This window comes from Lissotriton vulgaris, chromosome 7 (assembly GCF_964263255.1).
Source record: "Lissotriton vulgaris chromosome 7, aLisVul1.2, whole genome shotgun sequence".
NCBI classification, from domain to species: Eukaryota; Metazoa; Chordata; class Amphibia; order Caudata; family Salamandridae; genus Lissotriton; species Lissotriton vulgaris.
Window position 1 is genome coordinate 629819712 of NC_141695.1, and position 19991 is coordinate 629839702.

Consider the following 19991-nt stretch of genomic DNA (forward strand, 5'->3'; position numbering starts at 1 on the left):
ACTTCCGTAAGTGCCACAAGGTTTCATTCTGTGCATCAGTGCTTGTGGGGCTGGGTTCTGGGTCATGATACCAGCCTTCTGATCTGCAACTCATGTAGAACCAGGTGTCCTAGTGTTTCCATTTCCATTTGAGGACTGCAGACCCCTGTCAAGGGTTTGACTTCCCCTTATCTGTGATTACCCTTTTGCTGCATGCAAGCTTTCACCCTGCCACCTCACATTTTCAGCACATTGTCAATCCCGCCACATGACCAGCAACCAGAAGACAGCATTCATAATTCAGTAATTGATTGCCCCCATCATCAGAAGCGCAGAGAGTGGAAAAGGATCCGAATGAGACCGGCATTAAGGACTAATGAAGATCAAATGAGGGGGAAAAGAAGATAGCGTAATACATAAATGAATAGACATAGAAAAATGGTAAGAGAGCTGAGAGGAAAACCACAAAAAGAAAAAGAGAGAGAGAGAGAGGCAGCGAAAGTAAGTAAGCAAAACGTGCAGAAAGAGGCGGTTTCTAAGGTTATGAAGAGAGACAGAAGAGATATAGAGGTTGATTTAGATAAAAGGAGGAAGTAACGTAAAGCTGTAGGCAGGGATAGAGAGAGAGAGAGAGAGAGCGAGAGAGAGAGAAAGAGAGAGAGAGAGATGGATAGAAAGACAGAGAGAGAATGAGACAGGAAGAAAACAAGAGCATTGAGGTACTCAGACAGCTAAAAGCAGAGGGAGGCAGAATACCAGAGTAAGTCAGTGGACCAGAAGAAAGCAATGGATGGTAGAGAACTAGAGGGAGGGGGCACTTGCAGTAGAGAGAGGACCAGAGGAAAGCAGATGACCAGAAAAAGAGATGAAATGAGGGAGGTTAAACATACACACCAGGATATGCAAGGCAAGGGGGAGGTAGAGCAGCAGGGTGAGGGGACACAAGGAGGCACAAGCTCAAATTAGGCAGGAGCGGAGGCAAGGTTCAGGCAACAGGCAGTGCAGATGAGTGCAGGTAGCAGCAGAAGCCCAGAGTTGTCAACAAAGATCTTGAAAGAAGACATTCTACTGCTTACCTGGATGTGGTAGCTGTCTGCCCAGGGACCAAGCAGCAGGGGAACATCCGCCACCTGGGAGTAGGATGGGGAGGCCCCAGGAAAGCGGGGTGGGTTTGAGATGGGAAGGATATTTGATGTCATATTCTCAAAGGCATAGGAGCTGCAAGGACTGGAAACACTGAGGCACATGTCTCTGAGGGGACACCACTGCTGCCCACTGGGACAGCCACCTGTGGTATTACATAGAGGCCTGGCATGGCAGGAAGCGAAGGGCGACCGGACGAGCTCACAGCCTGGAAGAAAGAAGGAAGATATATAACATGGCGTTGGAGACAGCAAAAATACAAAGATCATTGATGGGCAAACGCAGGTCTTCTCTTTACCGGGGGGCACCAGATGCTGGCTTGGGGCACAGTATGGACGGAAGACCTGGAAACGGACTTGGGTGGCCTTCTTCAGGGCTTTTATTCCAAATTCCAGTGATACAAGCTTTCCGGTGTGACTGAACCACAGTCCAGGGAACAGCATCAACTGCAGAAATAAGAACAAGGTGCAAAGTGTATTTATTTTGAAAGTTTGAGTTTATTTAAAACAAGTAACATCATTTTAGTAAATATATGAGCATTAGCAACAATTGAAAAAGTATAAATATGAATATACAACAGATAATATGGAGTAAAAATAGAATTTGAAGATATCAAATAGAACATATATTAGCTGTTGTGGAGCAAATATAGAGAAAAAACGAACAATAGTACAGTGGTCAAAGGGAACAAGAGGATGGCTATAGGGAACAAGAGGATAGGCATCATTTAGAGGCAGAGGCTTGGTATTACAAGAGGTGCAAAATTGAAACGCTATGTTTCCCCCCTTTCCCACAAATGAGACATTCTTATACCCTAACGTCCATTTTTTTTTTTAAATCGTCCAGTTCCAAGGCGGTCACAGTTATTCTTGTACTTTTTGAGGAGCCACATCAACAGATATTAGACTGTTCGAGCTAGGAGCACCTACCTTGGGACCTTGCACATCATACAAGTAAAGCATAAAGCGAATGATGTAATGTCGCCATGATAAAAAAAAAGGCACGACCTATTAACGACAATGGCAACATTGATCAAAGTTCTGCCAAGTTATTAAGACCCGTCATAACCCTACCCAAGGTCCAATGTTTCCTGGTCTGTATATGTTCTCTGGATGCCTAAATACTTAAGAGTGTCCACTGTTGTGTTAGACCAACACCAGGAAACATCTTTTCTTCAAAGATTCCCAGCAGGAAGAGCCTGGACTTCCACTGCTAAACTCTGCAACTGTTGCAGCAAATACTGGGCGGCCTGCATTGGATCACATGTATAAACAAGAGTATCATCAGCGTAGGGCAACCCTGCATTCTGCTTTCTATGCCTCAGTTGTATCTGGTGTTTCTGAGCATGGCTTCCACCGGCTCCATTAGCAACGCAAACAGAAGCAGTGAAAGTGGACAGCTCTTTCTGGTGCATCATTCCAGGTTCCACTGGGAAGTGATAATCTTTCCAGCCTTCTCACAGGCAACAGGCCTCGTATAAAGTAGCCTGACCTGGATCATTAAGTAGGGGCTCCAATGATTATTCTCTAGCGTGGCACTGGAAAAGCTTCACCACAAGCTTTCAAATGCTTTTTATATATCAAGCAAAAGGCAACTCCAGCGAGACATGCTTAATAAAACACATACCATAGCAAGTTATCTCACAATGTCTATTAATGAGAATGTGACGTGTGCTAGTCTTCTGCTCTGTGTGAGATCTGTGCCACACCACAGCATTACCTTCTGGTGTGTTCAGAGGTGTGTGCCAGGCTGTGGCAGCATCTCCTGTAGTTTTGCCAGGCGGTAACAATATTTCTTGTTCTGTTTAAAGATGTGTCCCAAGCTCAGGCAGTATCTTCTGTTTTGTGGTATGTGCCTGCCAGGCATTGGAGGGGTTTGTTATGCTCAGAGATGTATGGCAAGGCGCGTCCATGTTTCTACTGTGTTCACAGATAGGTGTCAGACAGTGGCAGCACTTCCTGTTCTGTTAAGAAATGTTTGCCTTGCTGTGCCTGTGTCTTGTGGTGTGTTAGCGATGTGTGCTGTTGTAAAGTCTCCATATGTTGTACAGATGTGTGCCAGGGTGCAGTAGCATGTTTTGCCATATGCAAGCAGCGGCTGTATCAGTTCTTCTGTGTAACAAAATGTGCCAACTATGCCAACCCTTCTTACCTCAACAGCATCACTGCCCAAAGGAGGAAGCACTGGCACCATGGTGGCATTCTTGACATCATATGCTGTAGTGAATGCAGGCAGACCAGTGAGAAACAGCTCTCCATCAGGCAAAGCAGCTGAAGAAACAAACAACAAATCAGAACAGTCTCATCTTGTCCTTGTAAAGGCAGTCAGTTGACACCCAGTCCTCTCACAAACTATAGACAGAGCCTTTCCCACTTTTGCTCCATTTCCTGCTCTCCTTTCATCATCTTGTTCTGTTGTATTGTCTACCTGATGTTTTCAGCTTTACGCTAACAGGGCAGGAAAATTGATTATAGAGAAGCTAGAATTGTGTCTAAGCGAGGACTTGAAAGCAGGGTGTGATGTACCGCTGCAACTGGGATGGGAGAGCTGTACAGAATGTTTGGGGGGAGAGGGGAGGTGTTTTTGTTACATTCCCTGAATATCTGTGGCACCTTAACGGATACAACATAACTAAAAGCCGCCCTGCAAAGCTGTCACACCTCTATTCCAACTCTTCCTCCTGCTGTTGATGGACGGCTAGAATGAATATCCTAGTGCACACCAGGACCTATGTGCTGGGCTTATGGGTCTCTGTTGAACCCTTAAATGTTTCTCACTTGAATGCCAAGGAAAATGTACCTGATTACTAAGGGAACTGTGTCAATGTTTGTTTGAATGCATGTGAGGGACATTATTTGGAGGCCTCGACGCCATCATCTGTGGTTGAGTGAACCTACTCCACTCTTGCCAGAGCCTCACATTGTATTTCATTCGTTACACGTCGCAGAAGCTCAAATGAACCAGGATCTGAGTGGCGCTGGCACTGGAGCCCAAATCATCTCCTCCCTTTGAGTAATGTTGGTACAGTAAGGACAAGGGAATTAGTAGAATAACTGGTCACTGCAGACACACGCCAAAAATGTCCCTTATCAGTTTGTGTAAAAATATTAATCTCAAAATATGGGTTACATTCATATTCCAACCCGAGTCCAAGAATATTTGAGATCATGACAATTGATGTTAATTTTTACTCTCTTTATAGTTGATATTTCAGGAACATACTTTCACTTTTAATACCTCTCTGTATTTCTTACAAGTCTTTAACGTTCACTATATAGGATTTTTCTGAAACAAGTGTCTCTGATACCGCCACAAGGCAACATGCAAGCGCTAAACAAATTGATACATATATGCAATCATGACTGGTATTTTCTATATATCTGTGTGTCTCCTACATATTTTCACCTTGATCCCTTCAGCTGTTGCTCTCCATTCTACGGAAAGCTAATTGGTCTTGGTGTGAACTTTGCTTTCAGGTTTGCAGAGTAGAATCTTCTGTCTTATTGCTTGATCTATCTTCATCTAATAGTCATTATTGATGGGGAGACAGTGATCTTCGATATGGATCATGAGGGTGGAATTTGGCTCTGGGATCAACAGGACGGGACGATGATGCCAAGACAGAGTAGGATGAGTCTTTGACTCTTTGGTGAGCTATCTACCATGAGCTGCTCCGGTGACTATGCTCCCAGTTTTAAAGGAGGTGTTATATACCCAATGGACACACACATGAAGCACAGCGTTGGATTATACTTACTGCCTGCTCTCTTTTCACAGAGAAAAGAGGACTTGCGCTGACACGGGCTGCTCCTCCAGGCACCTTTCAGGTCAGTATTCAGCTGGACACAATCCTTATCCCTATCAAAGTGCCCTGGAATACCCCAACTCGGAAAGGAATCCAGGGGGCTTCTGTCCGCCACGTGCAGTGGCCCTGAGGAGATGGGATCAACCAACCCGATCCACACTGAACCGGCACTAAAAGAAGAGAAAGGGGTTAACCTGGAGTAGAGTGACAGTAGGATGCATGTCAGGTCAATGCAGTGAATTAGAAAAGTGATGGTAAAGCACTGGAGAATCATTTTTGGGAGTAATACTAATGACAGACATACAACCATCCGTCACAAGGAGTAGCTCCCTATGTGTGTCTATAATAAGTTTTGTTCTACTACAACACAGAATATTTAATTATTATGACTAATCAGATAAGTACTGTCACTGTTAATAAGGGACATACTTACATGACAGGTATGTGCATTGTATTTCCAATTTTCTGTGAAATCTTGATGTTTTCTATGTTGCTTGTTTAGTACTGTGACCTGTGCAGACATGCTTTACTGTCCTTTCTATGGTTCTTACCAATGAGGTGGGGTTTGTGATCTCTGTTTTCCTTACCACCACCTGGGATCTTTCTTCCACTCCGGGCCTATTTAACCCCGCGACTGGTACCGGTTGTTTCCCCACAGAATACATGTACTACCTTTGGCAGTCTGTGCAGTGGAGCCCGCATGGATGGAGCTGCTAACTCCACTGTCCTGCTTGCCAGATAGTTCTGGACCTATGTAAGTCCTGATCAAGACTCCACCAGTGATGACCTCAGACTCGGGTCCCACGGAACCTAGCAATATTGAACAGCATCACATGAAGAATAGTGTGGGAACGCAAGAGTTTTGATCGACCATCAGTGGAGGCTGGGGGGGAGACAGGAGAGTGCAGTGTGAGTGGGTGATCTTCATTTATTCATCTGGTTTCTTTCATATAGTGATCACATCGTCAAGTAGCCACTTCAGAGAGATATGTACGATGTCCAGAAAAAACTACAAGGACTGTTCTAGCCTCTAAACTAATATTAATTCACATATCCCGTGTTGGTCACACAGACCTATGTTGCTCTGCGTGACATTAAAACAAGCAAGATGTTAAAGAGCCATATTATTTCCTGAGGACATTGAGGGTAAAGGTATCCATCTGGCTGGGAAACACTTGCTATTAAGTACAAACTTTACTTGTGAGCTCTACGCGGCCTGAAGAGCTGCACGCCTCTAACCAGCTAAGTTATGTTAGAAGCATGAGACTGATGCCTCCTCTGTAAGGGGAAACTATCTAAAAAATTCTAAAATATGCAGAAAATCATCAAGCATATGACTTTGTAGGGTGGTGAATGTGACTCCCCAAAATGTAGGAGCCACAATTACACTTTTTATTTGGATTCAAAGGGAGACCTACACAGTTCATGGGGATTTGAACACATCTTAGTATTATCATAGTATGCCTGGTAGTCAGGGCATCCCTGGGTGCTAGAGAAGAAACAGGTTTTTACGCAACTTAAAAAATTAATGTATTAACGGCATAGCCTACGTTATTTCTCTAGCTGTATCCCAACATGCACACCTCTGTGTGCTCTCATTGGTGCTAATCATATCTTCTTCCGCTATCACCAGAGGTTAAAGTTGTTTTGGGGAAACTGGGGGCTCTGTCATGCAAACCACTGGGACCAGATCGTCTGTGCTAGAGACCACGTACTGCCATGCCCAGGGCCGGCTCTAGGCTCATGGTGGCCCTGGGCAGGAAGCGTAGGTAGGGGGCCCGGAAGAGGGGGTCCGGGCGGGGCGGAGCGCGCAGGCCAGTAAAGAGGGGAGGGGGTCAGGGAGTTTAGAAGTGGAACAGAGCCGGAGGCCGCCAAATCCCTGCCAGGGGCCACCACGCAAATATGTATCCATCCTCAGAGGATTAATATATTAAGGATATATATTGGCGTGGTGGCCCCTGGGATTTGGTGGCCCTGTGCAGGTGCACAGCTTGCACATGCCTAGAGCCGGCCCTGCCATGCCACTTAGGCGCCACGATAGTCATAACAGTTTGAGCAGCTCTGTGGTGATATATGTTTCCGGAGTAGCTGTCCTACCTCTGTACTGACCTCAACCTGCTGAATCTGCCACCACCCACCCCTTTACCCCTCCCTCCAATGCAGCTAGGCAGGTGGTACAGTTACAAAAGATCTGCCATTAATGTCACCCTGCAGTTACATTTGTTTGCATCAAAGTATATTTTCTAAATATGTTATTAGTTCAGTCTCTAGAATACAATGCAAACACTAGTGACACAAACACTTAGAATCGTCAAGATTTGAGTCACACATTTGTTTTCCATCCACTCCAACCTTGTTGAATAAGGGATGGCTCTGCCACGAAGCACAAAGAAACAGCAGGCTGCATTGAAGCACATTTTTATCATTATAGATGAGGCTATCAATTATATTATTAACCCAACTATTTGGGGGGAAAATCTGAGTTTCTTTGAAAAAGCGTGAAGTTTCTATTTGACTATTCTATTGGATACTAATGGAAAATTGAAGGTGGGCAAGCATTTCATTGTCAGAGACTCCCTGAAACGTTAACAGTAATGCTTCAGGAATGGAGATGTATTAGTCCTCACATTGACTAGGTGGTTGCAGGTGGAGCCCCCGGCACTCATTTTTGGGGACCAGCTGTTACTCTTTCTCATCCTACTTTGACCCATTGCAAGAGCGCTAAAAAGGCAAGAGGAGGAAAGGAGGAGGAATAGAAAGATGTACAAACTGTGACAAAGCGAGAAGGCAGGGATGAAAAAGAACTTGAAAGAGTGAGATAAAAGGACAAGGAGTGTCTGCAGGTGGATGAAAGAGGCATGAGGCAGAGTCAAGATCAGGCAGCTTTGGTATTTAGTTTAGCACCCTGAAGTTCAATAGCGCCGAATGCAGGATTCTAAACAGAACTTTGGACCCAGCACTTTTTTTTTTTTTATAAATTAAGCACTCGTTATGAGTTTTAAGTGCAATATCAAGAGGATTTTCTTAAAATCCTCTTGACAACTCAGTTTAACACCACCATAAATGGGGTTGAGTTCACAATTACAAAGAATGCAAGATGTGCCCTAAGGTGGAGCACTTGTTAATTCTTGAAGAGTTAGTACTAAATGCAGCGTGTACAGAATAAGCTGTCCTAAGACCTTTCATATATGAAGGCCTTTTCCAAGTTTCAAAGGAACACTGCAGACTTACTGCGTAAGGGTGATTGCAACAATATATTGCTACAAGCAACAGTCATTGGCCCTGGTTCTTGACCATAAACTGCACAACAACCAGCAAATTGAACAGGAATTAATTGCAACAGCACTCCCCCAATATAAAGATTTCAAATCACAAGATCACAGTGGTGGAAGCCCCGCCATATTCCATGACCTTCGATGATTTTCTATTATTATTACTCACATTCTGAATTATGCACAATGTTCAATAAGGCTGAGCAAGCATCATTAATTTATTCTTCTTGCACGTTTCTTTGTAACTTTACAAATTCTTATAGGTGTGACCAGTGATTAGATGCACTCCTGTGAGATTTGTGAAGAGTTTTCCATCAAAAATTACCATGTGCTCTTTTGAATAAAACTATTTTGAAACACTTATTATTTGTTAATATACTATATTTGTGGGCCAACCATTGTGTCCTCTACAACCTATCCAAGGAGGCTTAGGAACTCATTTAGAGTTTGTTTGTGCAGGCGAACTGTCAATGTCTGGCTCTCAAACACGCTGTTCTCTACAGCTTTATTTAGAGGTGGGGGAACCACAGAGTTCTGACTGGTGGAACGTCTTCTTTGTCTGCCAGTGGGAACCCTTGACCTGACGATCCATTAATGACTGGGCTGCCCGATGATAGTGGTCATAGTATTAAATGGAACATGTCAACTGCAAGTTTCGTGGGGCGGCTGAACGTCTAATTTAGGGTGGATCACCAAATCTGACAAACTCTAAATAAAGACTTAGTACTAACATTCTTTTTCAAGTTGGACAGCCCCCTTGGTATATTTCAGCATTCTAAATCCAATCCAATGTTTGCAGAATTATTGACGAATTACTTAAAAAAATTACAGAATCCATTATCACATAAAAGAAACAAACTGCAAAAAAATCGAAATGCATCCTGAGGAAGGCCCTGATATTTAAAGAACGGCTGAAGTGGGTTAATACAAACCTGAAGGCACACTAGAATCAAAGAACCAATAAGTATTAGAAAGTATTATGTTTAACAGACTTAATGTGTTGTTCTATTCCCATATCTGCTTCCCTAGAAAAAAACAGTAATGAATTTGGGCATAATTATACAAAAACATGTATTCAACTAACCAATAATGGAAAACATCTTAAACTGACACTAAGCAAGAAGACAAATCTTCAGTAGTTTTCTAAATGTAAAAATTCTGTAGCTTGAAAGAAAAAAATGTATAGCCAACATAGTTTTCTTTTTTAAATGTTGGCACACAAAGCATCAGTGATAACGATGTATGGCAAGGTACATGCTATCTGAATTTATTTATTAGGCATGGTGGACTGATTCCATAGATTGCTCTGTGAACAATACAGGGACATACCATGGGGTAACTGTTATATATTCATTAACTCAGTTACCTGTCAATGGTCAGACTCAGCAGAGCTTCAGAGCTGATGAACGTGATCTTGACGACTAAGCCAAAGCCAGCACTTTCAATCAATCAGGTAATTATGAAGCGTGCTACTCAACCGTGAGGGTCTCAAGGCGCTGGGGAGGGGGGAGGTGCAGCTCCGGGTCAGTCGAAGAGCCAGATCTTCTTACTGAAGGTGTGCAGAGTGAGGGAGCCTCCGATGTTGATCAGGAGCTTGTTCCAGGCCTTATCCGCGATGTAGGAGAAGGCTTTTCCACCTGCTCTGGTTCTGCGGATGTGCGGGGTTTGTGCAAGGGTGAGGTCGGCGGAGCGGAGATTTCTCCTGGGTATGTGGAAGGAGACTCTTTTGTTGAGGTATTTAGGTCCGGTGTTTTGGAGAGATTTGTAGGTGTAGGTGAGTAGCTTGAAAGTTACTCTTTTCTCGAAGGGGAGCCAGTGGAGGTCTCGCAGAGGTTGGGTGATGTGTTCATGTCGTGGGATGTCGAGGACGAGTCTGGCCGCGGGGTTCTGGATGGTCTGGAGTTTGCGATTCCAGCTTAGAGGGCATTTCCATAGACCAGTCTGCTTGTTACGAGTGCATGGGTGATGGTCTTTCTGGATTCGGGGGGGATCCATTTGAAGGTCTTGCGAAGGATGCGGAGGGTGTTGAAGCAGGTGGAGGCGACGGCGCTGATTTGGCGGGTCATGGTGAGGGAGGAGTTGAGTATGATGCATACAATATCAATGAATCAGTGACACTTGTATAGCGCGCTACCTACCCGTAGGGTCTCAAGGCGCTGGGGGGGGGGGGGGGGGGGAGGGGTGCCGCTACTGCTCGAACAGCCAGGTCTTCAGCTTCTTCCTGAAGGAGAGGTGGTCTTGGGTCAGGCGCAGGTCGGTTGGGAGGGAGTTCCAGGTCTTGGCGGCCAGGTAGGAGAAGGACCTTCCTCCCGTAGTCGCTCTTCGGATGCGGGGGATGGCGGCGAGGGCGTGGTTGGCTGATCGGAGGTGGCGTTTGGGAGCGTAGAAGTTGATTCGGCTGTTGAGGTAGCCCTGGTCGTGTAGGGCTTTGTGTGCGTGGGTGAGGAGGCGGAAGGTGATTCTTTTGTTGACGGGGAGCCAGTGAAGGTCTCTCAGATGTCCGGTGATGTGGCTGGTTCGTGGGATGTCGAGGATGAGTCTGGCTGAGGCGTTCTGGATCCGCTGGAGTCTCTTCTGGAGCTTGGCGGTGGTACCGGCGTAGAGGGCGTTGCCGTAGTCCAGACGGCTGGTGACGAGGGCCTGGGTGACGGTCTTCCTGGTCTCGGTGGGGATCCACCAGAAGATCTTCCGTAGCATGCGTAGGATGTTGAAGCACGCCGAGGAGACGTTGTTGACTTGCCTGGTCATGGAGAGGGAGGAGTCCAGGATGAAGCCCAGGTTGCGTGCATGGTCTGTCGGTTTGGGTGCGGTGCCCAGGGCGGGGGGCCACCAGGAGTCGTCCCAGGCGGAGGGTGAAGAGCCCAGGATGAGGACCTCCGTCTTGTCAGAGTTCAGTTTCAGGCGGCTGGTCGTCATCCACTCGGCTACCTCTTTCATCCCTTCGTGCAGGTTGGCTCTGGCGGAGGCGGGGTCGTTGGTCAGGGAGAGGATCAGCTGGGTGTCGTCGGTGTAGGAGATTATGCTGAGGTTGTGTTTGCGTACGATGGCCGCGAGGGGGCTCATGTAGACGTTGAAATGGGTGGGGCTCAGAGATGACCCTTGAGGGACACCGCAGATGACTTCGGAGGCCTCTGACTTGTACGGTGGTAGGCGGACTCTCTGTGTTCTTCCGTCGAGGAAGGAGATGATCCATTCCAGCGCCTTGTCCTGGACTCCAACGTTGCTGAGACGCTGCACTAGGGTGCGGTGGCAGACAGTGTTGAATGCCGCGGAGAGGTCTAGGAGGATGAGGGCCGCTGTTTCTCCATTGTCCATCAGGGCTCGGATGTCATCGGTGGCGGCGATGAGGGCGGTCTCGGTGCTGTGATTGGCTCGGAAGCCGGACTGTGAGGGGTCGAGGGATCCGTTCGTCTCGAGGAAGGCGGCCAATATGTTGTCCCAAGCTGGGGGGCTGGGTCCGAGGACGAGGACTTCTGTCTTCTCTGAGTTGAGCTTCAGACAGCTGATGCTCATCCGGATGTAACGTCTTCCATTCCTTCCTGGAAGTTGAGTCTGGTGGCGTCCGGTTCTTTCATGAGGGAGAAGCTGAGCTGGGTGTCGTCGGCGAAGGACACTATGCTGAGTCCATGCTGTCTGACAATGGCAGCGAGGGGAGCCATGTAGATGTTGAAGAGCATGGAACTGAGCGACGATCCTTGGGGTACTCCGCAGTTTATCTCTATGGGTTCGGAGAGGGCGGGCGGGAGTCTGATCCTTTTCGTTTTTCCGGTGAGGAAGGAGCGGAGCCAGTCGACAGCTGTTATCTGTATGCTGGCATCGTGGAGTCTGGCTGTGAGTGTGGTGGGAGACGGTGTCGAAGGCTGCAGAGAGGTCTAGTGAGATGAAGGCCGCGTGTGGCCTAGGTCGAGGAGCGTGTAGATGTCGTCTGTGGCAGCGAGGAGGGCAGTCCCGGTGCTGTGGTTGCTGCGAAATCTGGATTGGGAAGGGTTGAGGATGGCATTCTCTTCGATGAAGTTTGTCAGCTGGGCGTTGACAATCTTCTCAGTGACTTTGGCCGCACAGGAAAGGCGAGAGCACTTTGATACCAAGACATTGGTGCATGACCTAATCTGAAACAGACAGGTACATCTGAATCATATAGTTAATCCCTGATATTATTAGAGCCAGTTCCACATGGGTTTTATGTGTGAAGCTCAACTGATTGGAAATCGGCCTTTGTAGTGTAGAAGTGATACACTTTTATGAAAAAATAGTGGCTAATATGCATTTTGGTTTAGTTAGCGTGTCTATTCAGCATTAACTATAGAAATTTCCTCAAGATTACTCTATACTCTGCCCGTTGTCTCCCCAACTCTTTTCTTTGGCTGTTGAGCCGCTGGCAATCCCCTTCCACACACACAGTCAAGCCTGGGGAATCCCACTGGGAGAGGGCTGCACTCGGTTTCACTCTATGCCAAAGACTTACTCTTACATTTACGGGACCTACACACAATTCCTCTGGACAAAGCACCTATATATGACAGGTTTGCACCAATCTTGAGACTTACAGTTAATTGGGCGAAATCATGCTTTTACTCCTTTGATGCAGATATCCCGGACCCTGCTTATTATTTTGGAGGTGCCCGCCTGACTTGGCAACCCGTAACATTGCGATGCCTAGGTATTCATGTTTACAGCGAATCTGCTGATTTGTTTGATGGTACCTTTACCCGTACAGTGTCCTCGATACAGGCGCAGTCGGCGTTTTGGAAATCACTCCTGCTTTCGGTCGCAGGGCGGATCGCCCTTGTCAAGATGATAATAATGCTACCTCACTCAATGTATTATGTTGCCAATCTTCCCCTTAACATCCCTAACTCTTTCTTTCATATACTTGAGAAGCTCACAAGGGTACTCCTCAGGCACAACAAGCCCTTTAGGGTTGCACTCTAAAAATGTCACTTACCAACAACAGAGGGAGGGCTACCTGTCCCCAACTTCGAAAATTAATGTTTAGCCTCTCAGTTGCAACGGGTGGCTCGATGGTAGGCATGACTTCAACTAGCACCTACTGCCACAACGGGCCCAGCTTTGAGTCGGTATTGCATATTATACATATTTCATTCCTGCAGCAAAATAACATCCCCGTCCCCTGCACTGTTGCGTGTAGCACACAAGTGCTATCAACAGAGTCTACCGCTCACTAAAGCTATCCAGCCATTTGCCCCGGCCCTTCCACTACTGGGTACCCCAAGGGGAGACTGAACCACTTCTGCGAGGTAGCTTGCTGCCTTGCATGAGCCAAACATACACACGTTGGGAGATGATATTTACCACGATGGTTCCCTTACACCATTTGAGACCCTACTGGCAGAACCTGGTCATTTCCTACTACACAATTCCATGTTAGGGGCGCTAGATGCATGGTGGGACGGTATGCAGCAGGAACGCCCAAAGCACCTCACTGTTCAATATCTTCGTCATGGGCACGGGCTGCCATTTGAAGCGGTGGTTTGGTGACTTGTTGCGCGTGCACTCACGCTGCACTCCTACTGGCTCCTCTACATTTCCGTTGGGCCGTCCTTGCACAGATAAAGTGAGGAAAGCCATAGTTGAAGATCCTGCGCTTCTTTCACACAACACACACTTTCGTCTAATACAATACTATGTACTCCACAGGGCTCACCTCACTCCTGGTAAGATCAATCATCACTACCACTGTTCCAATGCCACTTGCCCTGGCGCTCCCTCCCCGATGCTGGACTGTTACATATGCTCGGGGAATCTCCCTCCCTTCACCAATATTGGCTGGGTGTCACCACATGCTAGGCAACCTGCACGAGATGACCCGTACCCTACACCTGGGAGGTCTGCCTGTTAGGTCTTAATCGCAGGGACAAGAAGCATAGAGCCCCCATGCGATTCATGGACCTGGGTCTTCTCCTAACCAAGAGATTGATCGCCCACCGGTGAAAGTCCCCGGTAACTCCTGTGCTCACTGCCTGGGAGCTCTCCATGCAGGCCTGGGCCCGAGCCGAAGGTTCTGCCTTATACAGGGAAGACATGTGGGGTCTACGAAAACATCTGGGATGCCATCCTAGCCACCATCCTAACTGCTCTGACACCTGCCAACGAACCACCAGCCTCTGCCTCGTCTCCAGAGATTGCAGGTACCCCAAGTACCAACCTATCGCCGGGAATGGTTGTTGCTTTCCTCTTAATATATTCCTTTCCGAAACAACAGCTATATCTTTCTTTGTTGATTCACACTGTGTCTCTGTGGGAATGCTCTTTTTCCCCTCTCCTCCTATTTTACTGTGGCACGGACCTGATTTTGTTATTGTCAGTCTGGTTACAATGTTTGTTATTTCTATTTCAAACATACTGCTTAATGAATCTTCTGACTGCTGCACTGGGGCCCTCTGCTGTTAACGCCTGGATGCGTTATGGGTCACATATCTCTTATATATGATAGAAATATGCACTATTTGTATCCTAGAAGATGCAATAAAGACATTCAAACAAAAAACAAGAGTGATTGCCACATTCCAGAAAAGTGCATGCTTATTTGTCGTTCACAAGGTACACTTGTTCATGTGTTCATTTTGCTTTCATGAAATTATTGAAATTCAGCTGTAAGCTGTGGTCTCTGTCCTTGTGTGCATATGTAATTTATCTTTGGCTTCTTCTGGAATGAATGTGTTTGTTGCAACATTGCAAGGCTATGAGCTAAGCCTCAATTATGATGAATGAGCAGACGCAGTTCTTTGTTTCTCGAGCCCATGGAAATGCTGTTAAAGTACGCGCCATTTTTCAATTAGTAGTGTGGTTGGTGCTGTGCAAGTAACATTGTAAGTGCTACCTCTCGAAGTAACATCATGCTATGAATGTGTGTGCTTTCTTTGGTAAGAACATTACAAAACGACATGAGGAAGAGCCAGAAATCGTTATCATCTTCTTCTTAGGTTGCCAGAACATTCTGCTTGTTGCTTAGAAAGAGCTGGATGTTCATGGTCATCTCAGGATTTACACTTCTTTGCTATCTTAGTGTGATTGATTGCCAGATGTGCTTGTTCAATTTCTTAACGTCACATTGCATTATTGCAATAATTGTGATTTTGGTTTTATGCTAACTCCCTTGACTCTAATGACGTTTATTTTCTGTAATTATGCTATTATTTCAAAAAAATCTACAAATATTGAGGACTGGAAAAGCCTTGTTGTGCAGGTTTTCTTAATAGCCCTGCATGAACGTCAAAGTTCAGGGTTCTCACTTTCCTGCCAATCGACCCTCTTTAATTGAATTAGGGGTGGAGTGTCAGCTGTATTATAGAGCAGAACTTGGACTTGACAACAACCAGTATCTCGGTCATCAATGAATTCTTCTACAGAGATTAGCTGATTGCTGAATATATACACCCACTTACCCAGAAAAGGCATCTTGCAAGAACACCTGCACATCATTAGACTGGACAATGGCCAGGTCCCCTCCAGGGGTCGCCTGGCATAGCTGCTTGGCCTCTTTCCAGCTCTCCTTGGTTTGCACCAACCAGTAGCATTTAAGGTTCTCCGGATGGACTCGTCCCCCTCGAGGACATGATGTTTCATCTATGGCGCAAGGAAAGCAGGCACAAAACCAAACACAGATTACTAAAGTTGTACAGTCTCCATAAACCACAATTCTTAAGACACATTCCAGAACAAAGCCCACTTTATTTGACTTCTTCACAGGTTACCCGTCCTGCATTCAGCATCATTCGCCGACTCTCGACTTGGGACAATGTTCAAATTGCCTTATGGCCGGCTTTAGTGCTGGTGGAGCCCGGTGCGACACTGACTTTTGGCGCCCCCACACCCTTTGACCAACTGTGCTGAGCCTGGTGGAGCTTCTTTATATGCTCCACGACCGTGTAACCTAATAAATACCTTTGAATCACCTTTGCCTCCTTCTCAGTTACTACAGACTGCCTCCATGGACTCTCTCACTACCACCGCACAAAAGTGGCCTTCTTCTCTCAAATCATAAGATATTGCTAAACACAGCACCCTTACCCCCTTGAGGTCAGCGCCCCTCCACATTTCAGCGCCCAGTGCAGCTGCCCCGTTCGCACTGCCCTAAAGCCGTCCCTGAATGGCTTAATGCAAGAGCTCATCATAAAATTTCTAATTTCGCTTTTCATTTTAAACATTACATTTTTTGTCCAAAATATCTCTAACTCTAGGATTTACTGAACCTCTCATGACATGCTTTCGCTTCCTCATAGCAAAGTGTCCCCTTCTACTCACCCCTCCACCGGGATCATGTTTGCTTGAAAATCATTAGGGTACAAACAAAAGGGTGATACAAAATGGAAAATAATCCATGTACATACATCTAGAAATGTGAAGCAATGGACATAAAAACGGTTAAAATAAACACATTTTTAATCATGTTAAATAAGCATTTATTCTTCTGGTGTGGCATCCAGCTTATATAATACTCCACAATTGGATGTACTATGTAAGATATTTCTATGTGCATCATGACTTGTGGTGTGCGGTTAGAGGCATGCCACAATGTAATGCACGGTTCAAGAACAGATGTGCTTTTGAATGTGGGGAGCAGTCTTTCAAAACCAATCTGTGTAGCTTGTCATGGCGAGGCACCCCATCCATCTGGCCAAGTATGCAGAGCATGCATGAGAATACCTGGGTACGTGAGTGATGGAGTACCTATGTTGGAGCACTCCAGGAGGCATGAAGCCCCACAGGCTGTAGGGTGCTCAACAGGGTTTAGTGGTAGATGTGTTCTTGACTCCCTGCATTGGTCGTCTTATTCCCCACTCCCGACAGAATTCAGTGTGAAGCCAGGTGCACCTATCTCGCCTAACTCACCATCCTATACCATGGGTTCTTCACCTATGCCCAGCGGACCCCAAGGGTCCACAACATATAAACAGAGGTCAGCAACTATTTTTAAAATTAAATTAATTAATATTAGTAGACTAATAAAGTCCAAATTCTCAAAATGATTTGTGGGCGATGCACAAGTACAGCAAACAGAATCTAGTAGGAATGATTGGTGGCTTAATTGAAGCAGCAATGGTATGTGCCAACAAAAAATAGAGCACGCATTTGGAACAAGAAAGACCAGTTGATATGCTAGAGTCTAGCACAGAGCTATCAGTTATACACACTAATCCAGCTAGAGATTCACACAAGACAAGCACAGAGCTAAGAGTTAGACACATAAGACAAGAACAGAGCTATGGATTAGGCACACAAGACTATCATAGGTTTGGGTTTCACACCACAAGCACAGAGGTATGCATTAGATCCCAAAGACAACCACAGAAGTATGGGTTAGATACCCAAGGCAAGCACAGAGCTAAAGGTTGGATTTCCAGGACAAGCACAGACCTCTGGGTTTCACACACAAGAGAAACCCAGAGCTATAGATTAGATACCTAAGACATGCACAAAGCTATGGGTTCATGGGCGTCCGCAGGGGGGCAAGGGGGTGCGCTCCCCCACCCCTCCCGCTGGATCTCCAGTCCATCCAGTGCTGGCCCAGTGACAATGTGGTATTATCACTCAGGCAGGGCACAGGGAGGCCGTCAACATTCCTTTTATGGATGCCTTTGGTCCCCTTAATTTTTTCAATTACAGCAGGCTGTGCTGTTACCCTGCGAGAAGCTCCAGGAGTTTAAACTAGGCATGGGCGGAAAATCCGTTCCGCTCGCGGATTTTGCGGATTTTCGGGAAATCCGCAATCCGCGAGATTTGCGAATTTCCTGCAAAATCCGCAAATCCGCGAGCAGCGGATTTTGCTCGCACTGCTCGCACTGTTCGCGTGAGTTCGCGCCCCGCGAATAAGTGCGAAATTGCAGAAATACGATCTAAGCAAAACTGAAAGTAACTACTTACCAGGTTCAAAAGTTCAGGCACATCATTAGTAGCCATTTCCTGTAGTGCTTCCTGAGGGGCCCCTCCAGAGTTCAGTTGCCAGTTGCAACTATTATGTGACCCTGCTCTGAACCTCAGAATAGTTACACATATGCCACAAAGGTCCTGAATTACAGCTAAGGGAGACAAGCAGGAGCCAGGCTGGAAGTTAAAATCCATTAATCAGCCCCTAATTCATTATTGTCAGTTGGGGCAGGGCAGGTGTTGTAACTAATTTTGCAACAATGAAAGCACTTAGCAAGTGCAAAAGATCACTAATCAGGGCGCACTAAGGAAGCAGGTGCCAGCTAAAAAAATATTCTGTGACACATTAATCAGCCCCAAATTAATTCAGGTCACTTGAGGCAGGGAAGGTGTGCTTTGCTTTGCCGAAAATAATGTACACTGGACAACCAGAGGGTGTGGTGATGAAACAGAGGGTGGCATGGGTGGGCCAGAGGGTGGCATGAGTAGTCAGAGAGTGGCAGGAGTGACAGAGAGTGGCAGTGATGAAGAAGAGTGTCCCAAACAGGTTGGACACGTAGAAACAACAAGTTCGCAAAACTTGCGACCCGACAGGTAAGTTCGCAAATTGCGAAATTGTAAAAACCCTCGCGAACTGGCAGAAACACGGGCGAACACCAAAAAAAAAAAAATCCGCAAATTCGCGGGAATTCGCGGATTTTGCGGATTGCGAGTTTGCAAATCCGCAAATTCGCGGATTGCCAATCCGCAAAATCCGCTCATGCCTAGTTTAAACGTGCTCTCACTTGGGACCTCTCGCACTTCTCTTTGAACTCTAGAGGCTGCAGCAGTTCCTCCCCGACCTCGAGCAGACTTTGGACAGGCCCATTGTCATTCTGTCTGCTGCTGATCATCACATAAAGAATGACAATGGGCCACCTGCCTTGCAGACATCCTACCTGAGTTAAAAAAAAAAATTAAAGAGTGTCAGAAAAACACCACTGCAGCAGTGCGGACAGACACTGCTCTATGAGGGCCTGGCGATTCACAACAAAGCCTCATTAAAGTCTTTTAAAGACCTGTGAAGTACTGGGGTGCGGCTGTATGTGTGCCTGGGAAGCTGGGATGAGGTGACAGAGGGTGACAGACAGAGGGTGACAGACAGAAGGTGACAGAGGGAGGAAGACAGAGGGGAGACAGAGGGAGGGAGACAGAGGGAGGGAAACCAAGGGAGGTAGACAGGGAGAGAGACAGGGAGGGAGACAGACGGAGGGAGATCGAGGGAGGGAGATAGAGACAGACAGAGGGAGACAGAGAGAGAGGGAGACAGAGGGAGAGGGAGACAGATAGGGCCGGAGACAGAGGGAGAGAGAGAGGGAGACAGAGGGCGACAGACACAGGGATACAGACAGAGGGAAGGGGGCAACAGAAAGGAGGGAGACAGATAGAGGGAGATAGAGGGAGGGAGACAGACAGAGACAGACAGAGAGAGTGGGAAAGAGAGGGAGACAGAGAGAGAGAGAGACAGAGACAGAAGGAGACAGCAACAGGGAGACCGGGAGAGAGGGAGACAGAAGGAAGGAGACAGAGGGAGGCAGAGGGAGAGAGAGGGAGACAGAGGGAGGGAGACAAAGGGAGGGAAACCGAGGGAGGGAGACAGGGAGGGAGACAGAGGGAGCGAGACCGAGGGAGACAAAGGGCGACAGACAGAGGGAGGGGGGCAACAGAGGGAGGGAGACAGACAGGCAGGGATACAGATAGAGGGGGACAGAGGGAGGGAGACAGACAGAGACAGACAGAGGGAGGGAGACAGAGAGAGAGCGAGGGAAAGAAAGGGAGACAGAGAGAGAGGGAGAGAGAGAGATAGGCAGACAGAGAGCGGTATACCAAGAGGGAGGGAGACAGAGAGAGGGAGACAGAGGGAA

General features: G+C 46.8%; 1 protein-coding gene across 1 annotated transcript in view; it reads right to left on the reverse strand.

Annotated features, from left to right (window-relative positions):
- LOC147702167 (polycystin-1-like) overlaps positions 1 to 19991 on the reverse strand; it is a 599895-nt gene that overhangs the window by 380632 nt on the left and 199272 nt on the right. The window contains exons 7-11 of the mRNA XM_086930810.1: positions 15606 to 15786; positions 4880 to 5097; positions 3274 to 3392; positions 1421 to 1568; positions 1056 to 1330 (exon numbers count right to left, since the gene is read on the reverse strand). Of these exons, the coding sequence (XP_086786936.1) occupies positions 1056 to 1330; positions 1421 to 1568; positions 3274 to 3392; positions 4880 to 5097; positions 15606 to 15786 (941 nt within the window). The remainder of the gene's footprint in view (positions 1 to 1055; positions 1331 to 1420; positions 1569 to 3273; positions 3393 to 4879; positions 5098 to 15605; positions 15787 to 19991) is intronic.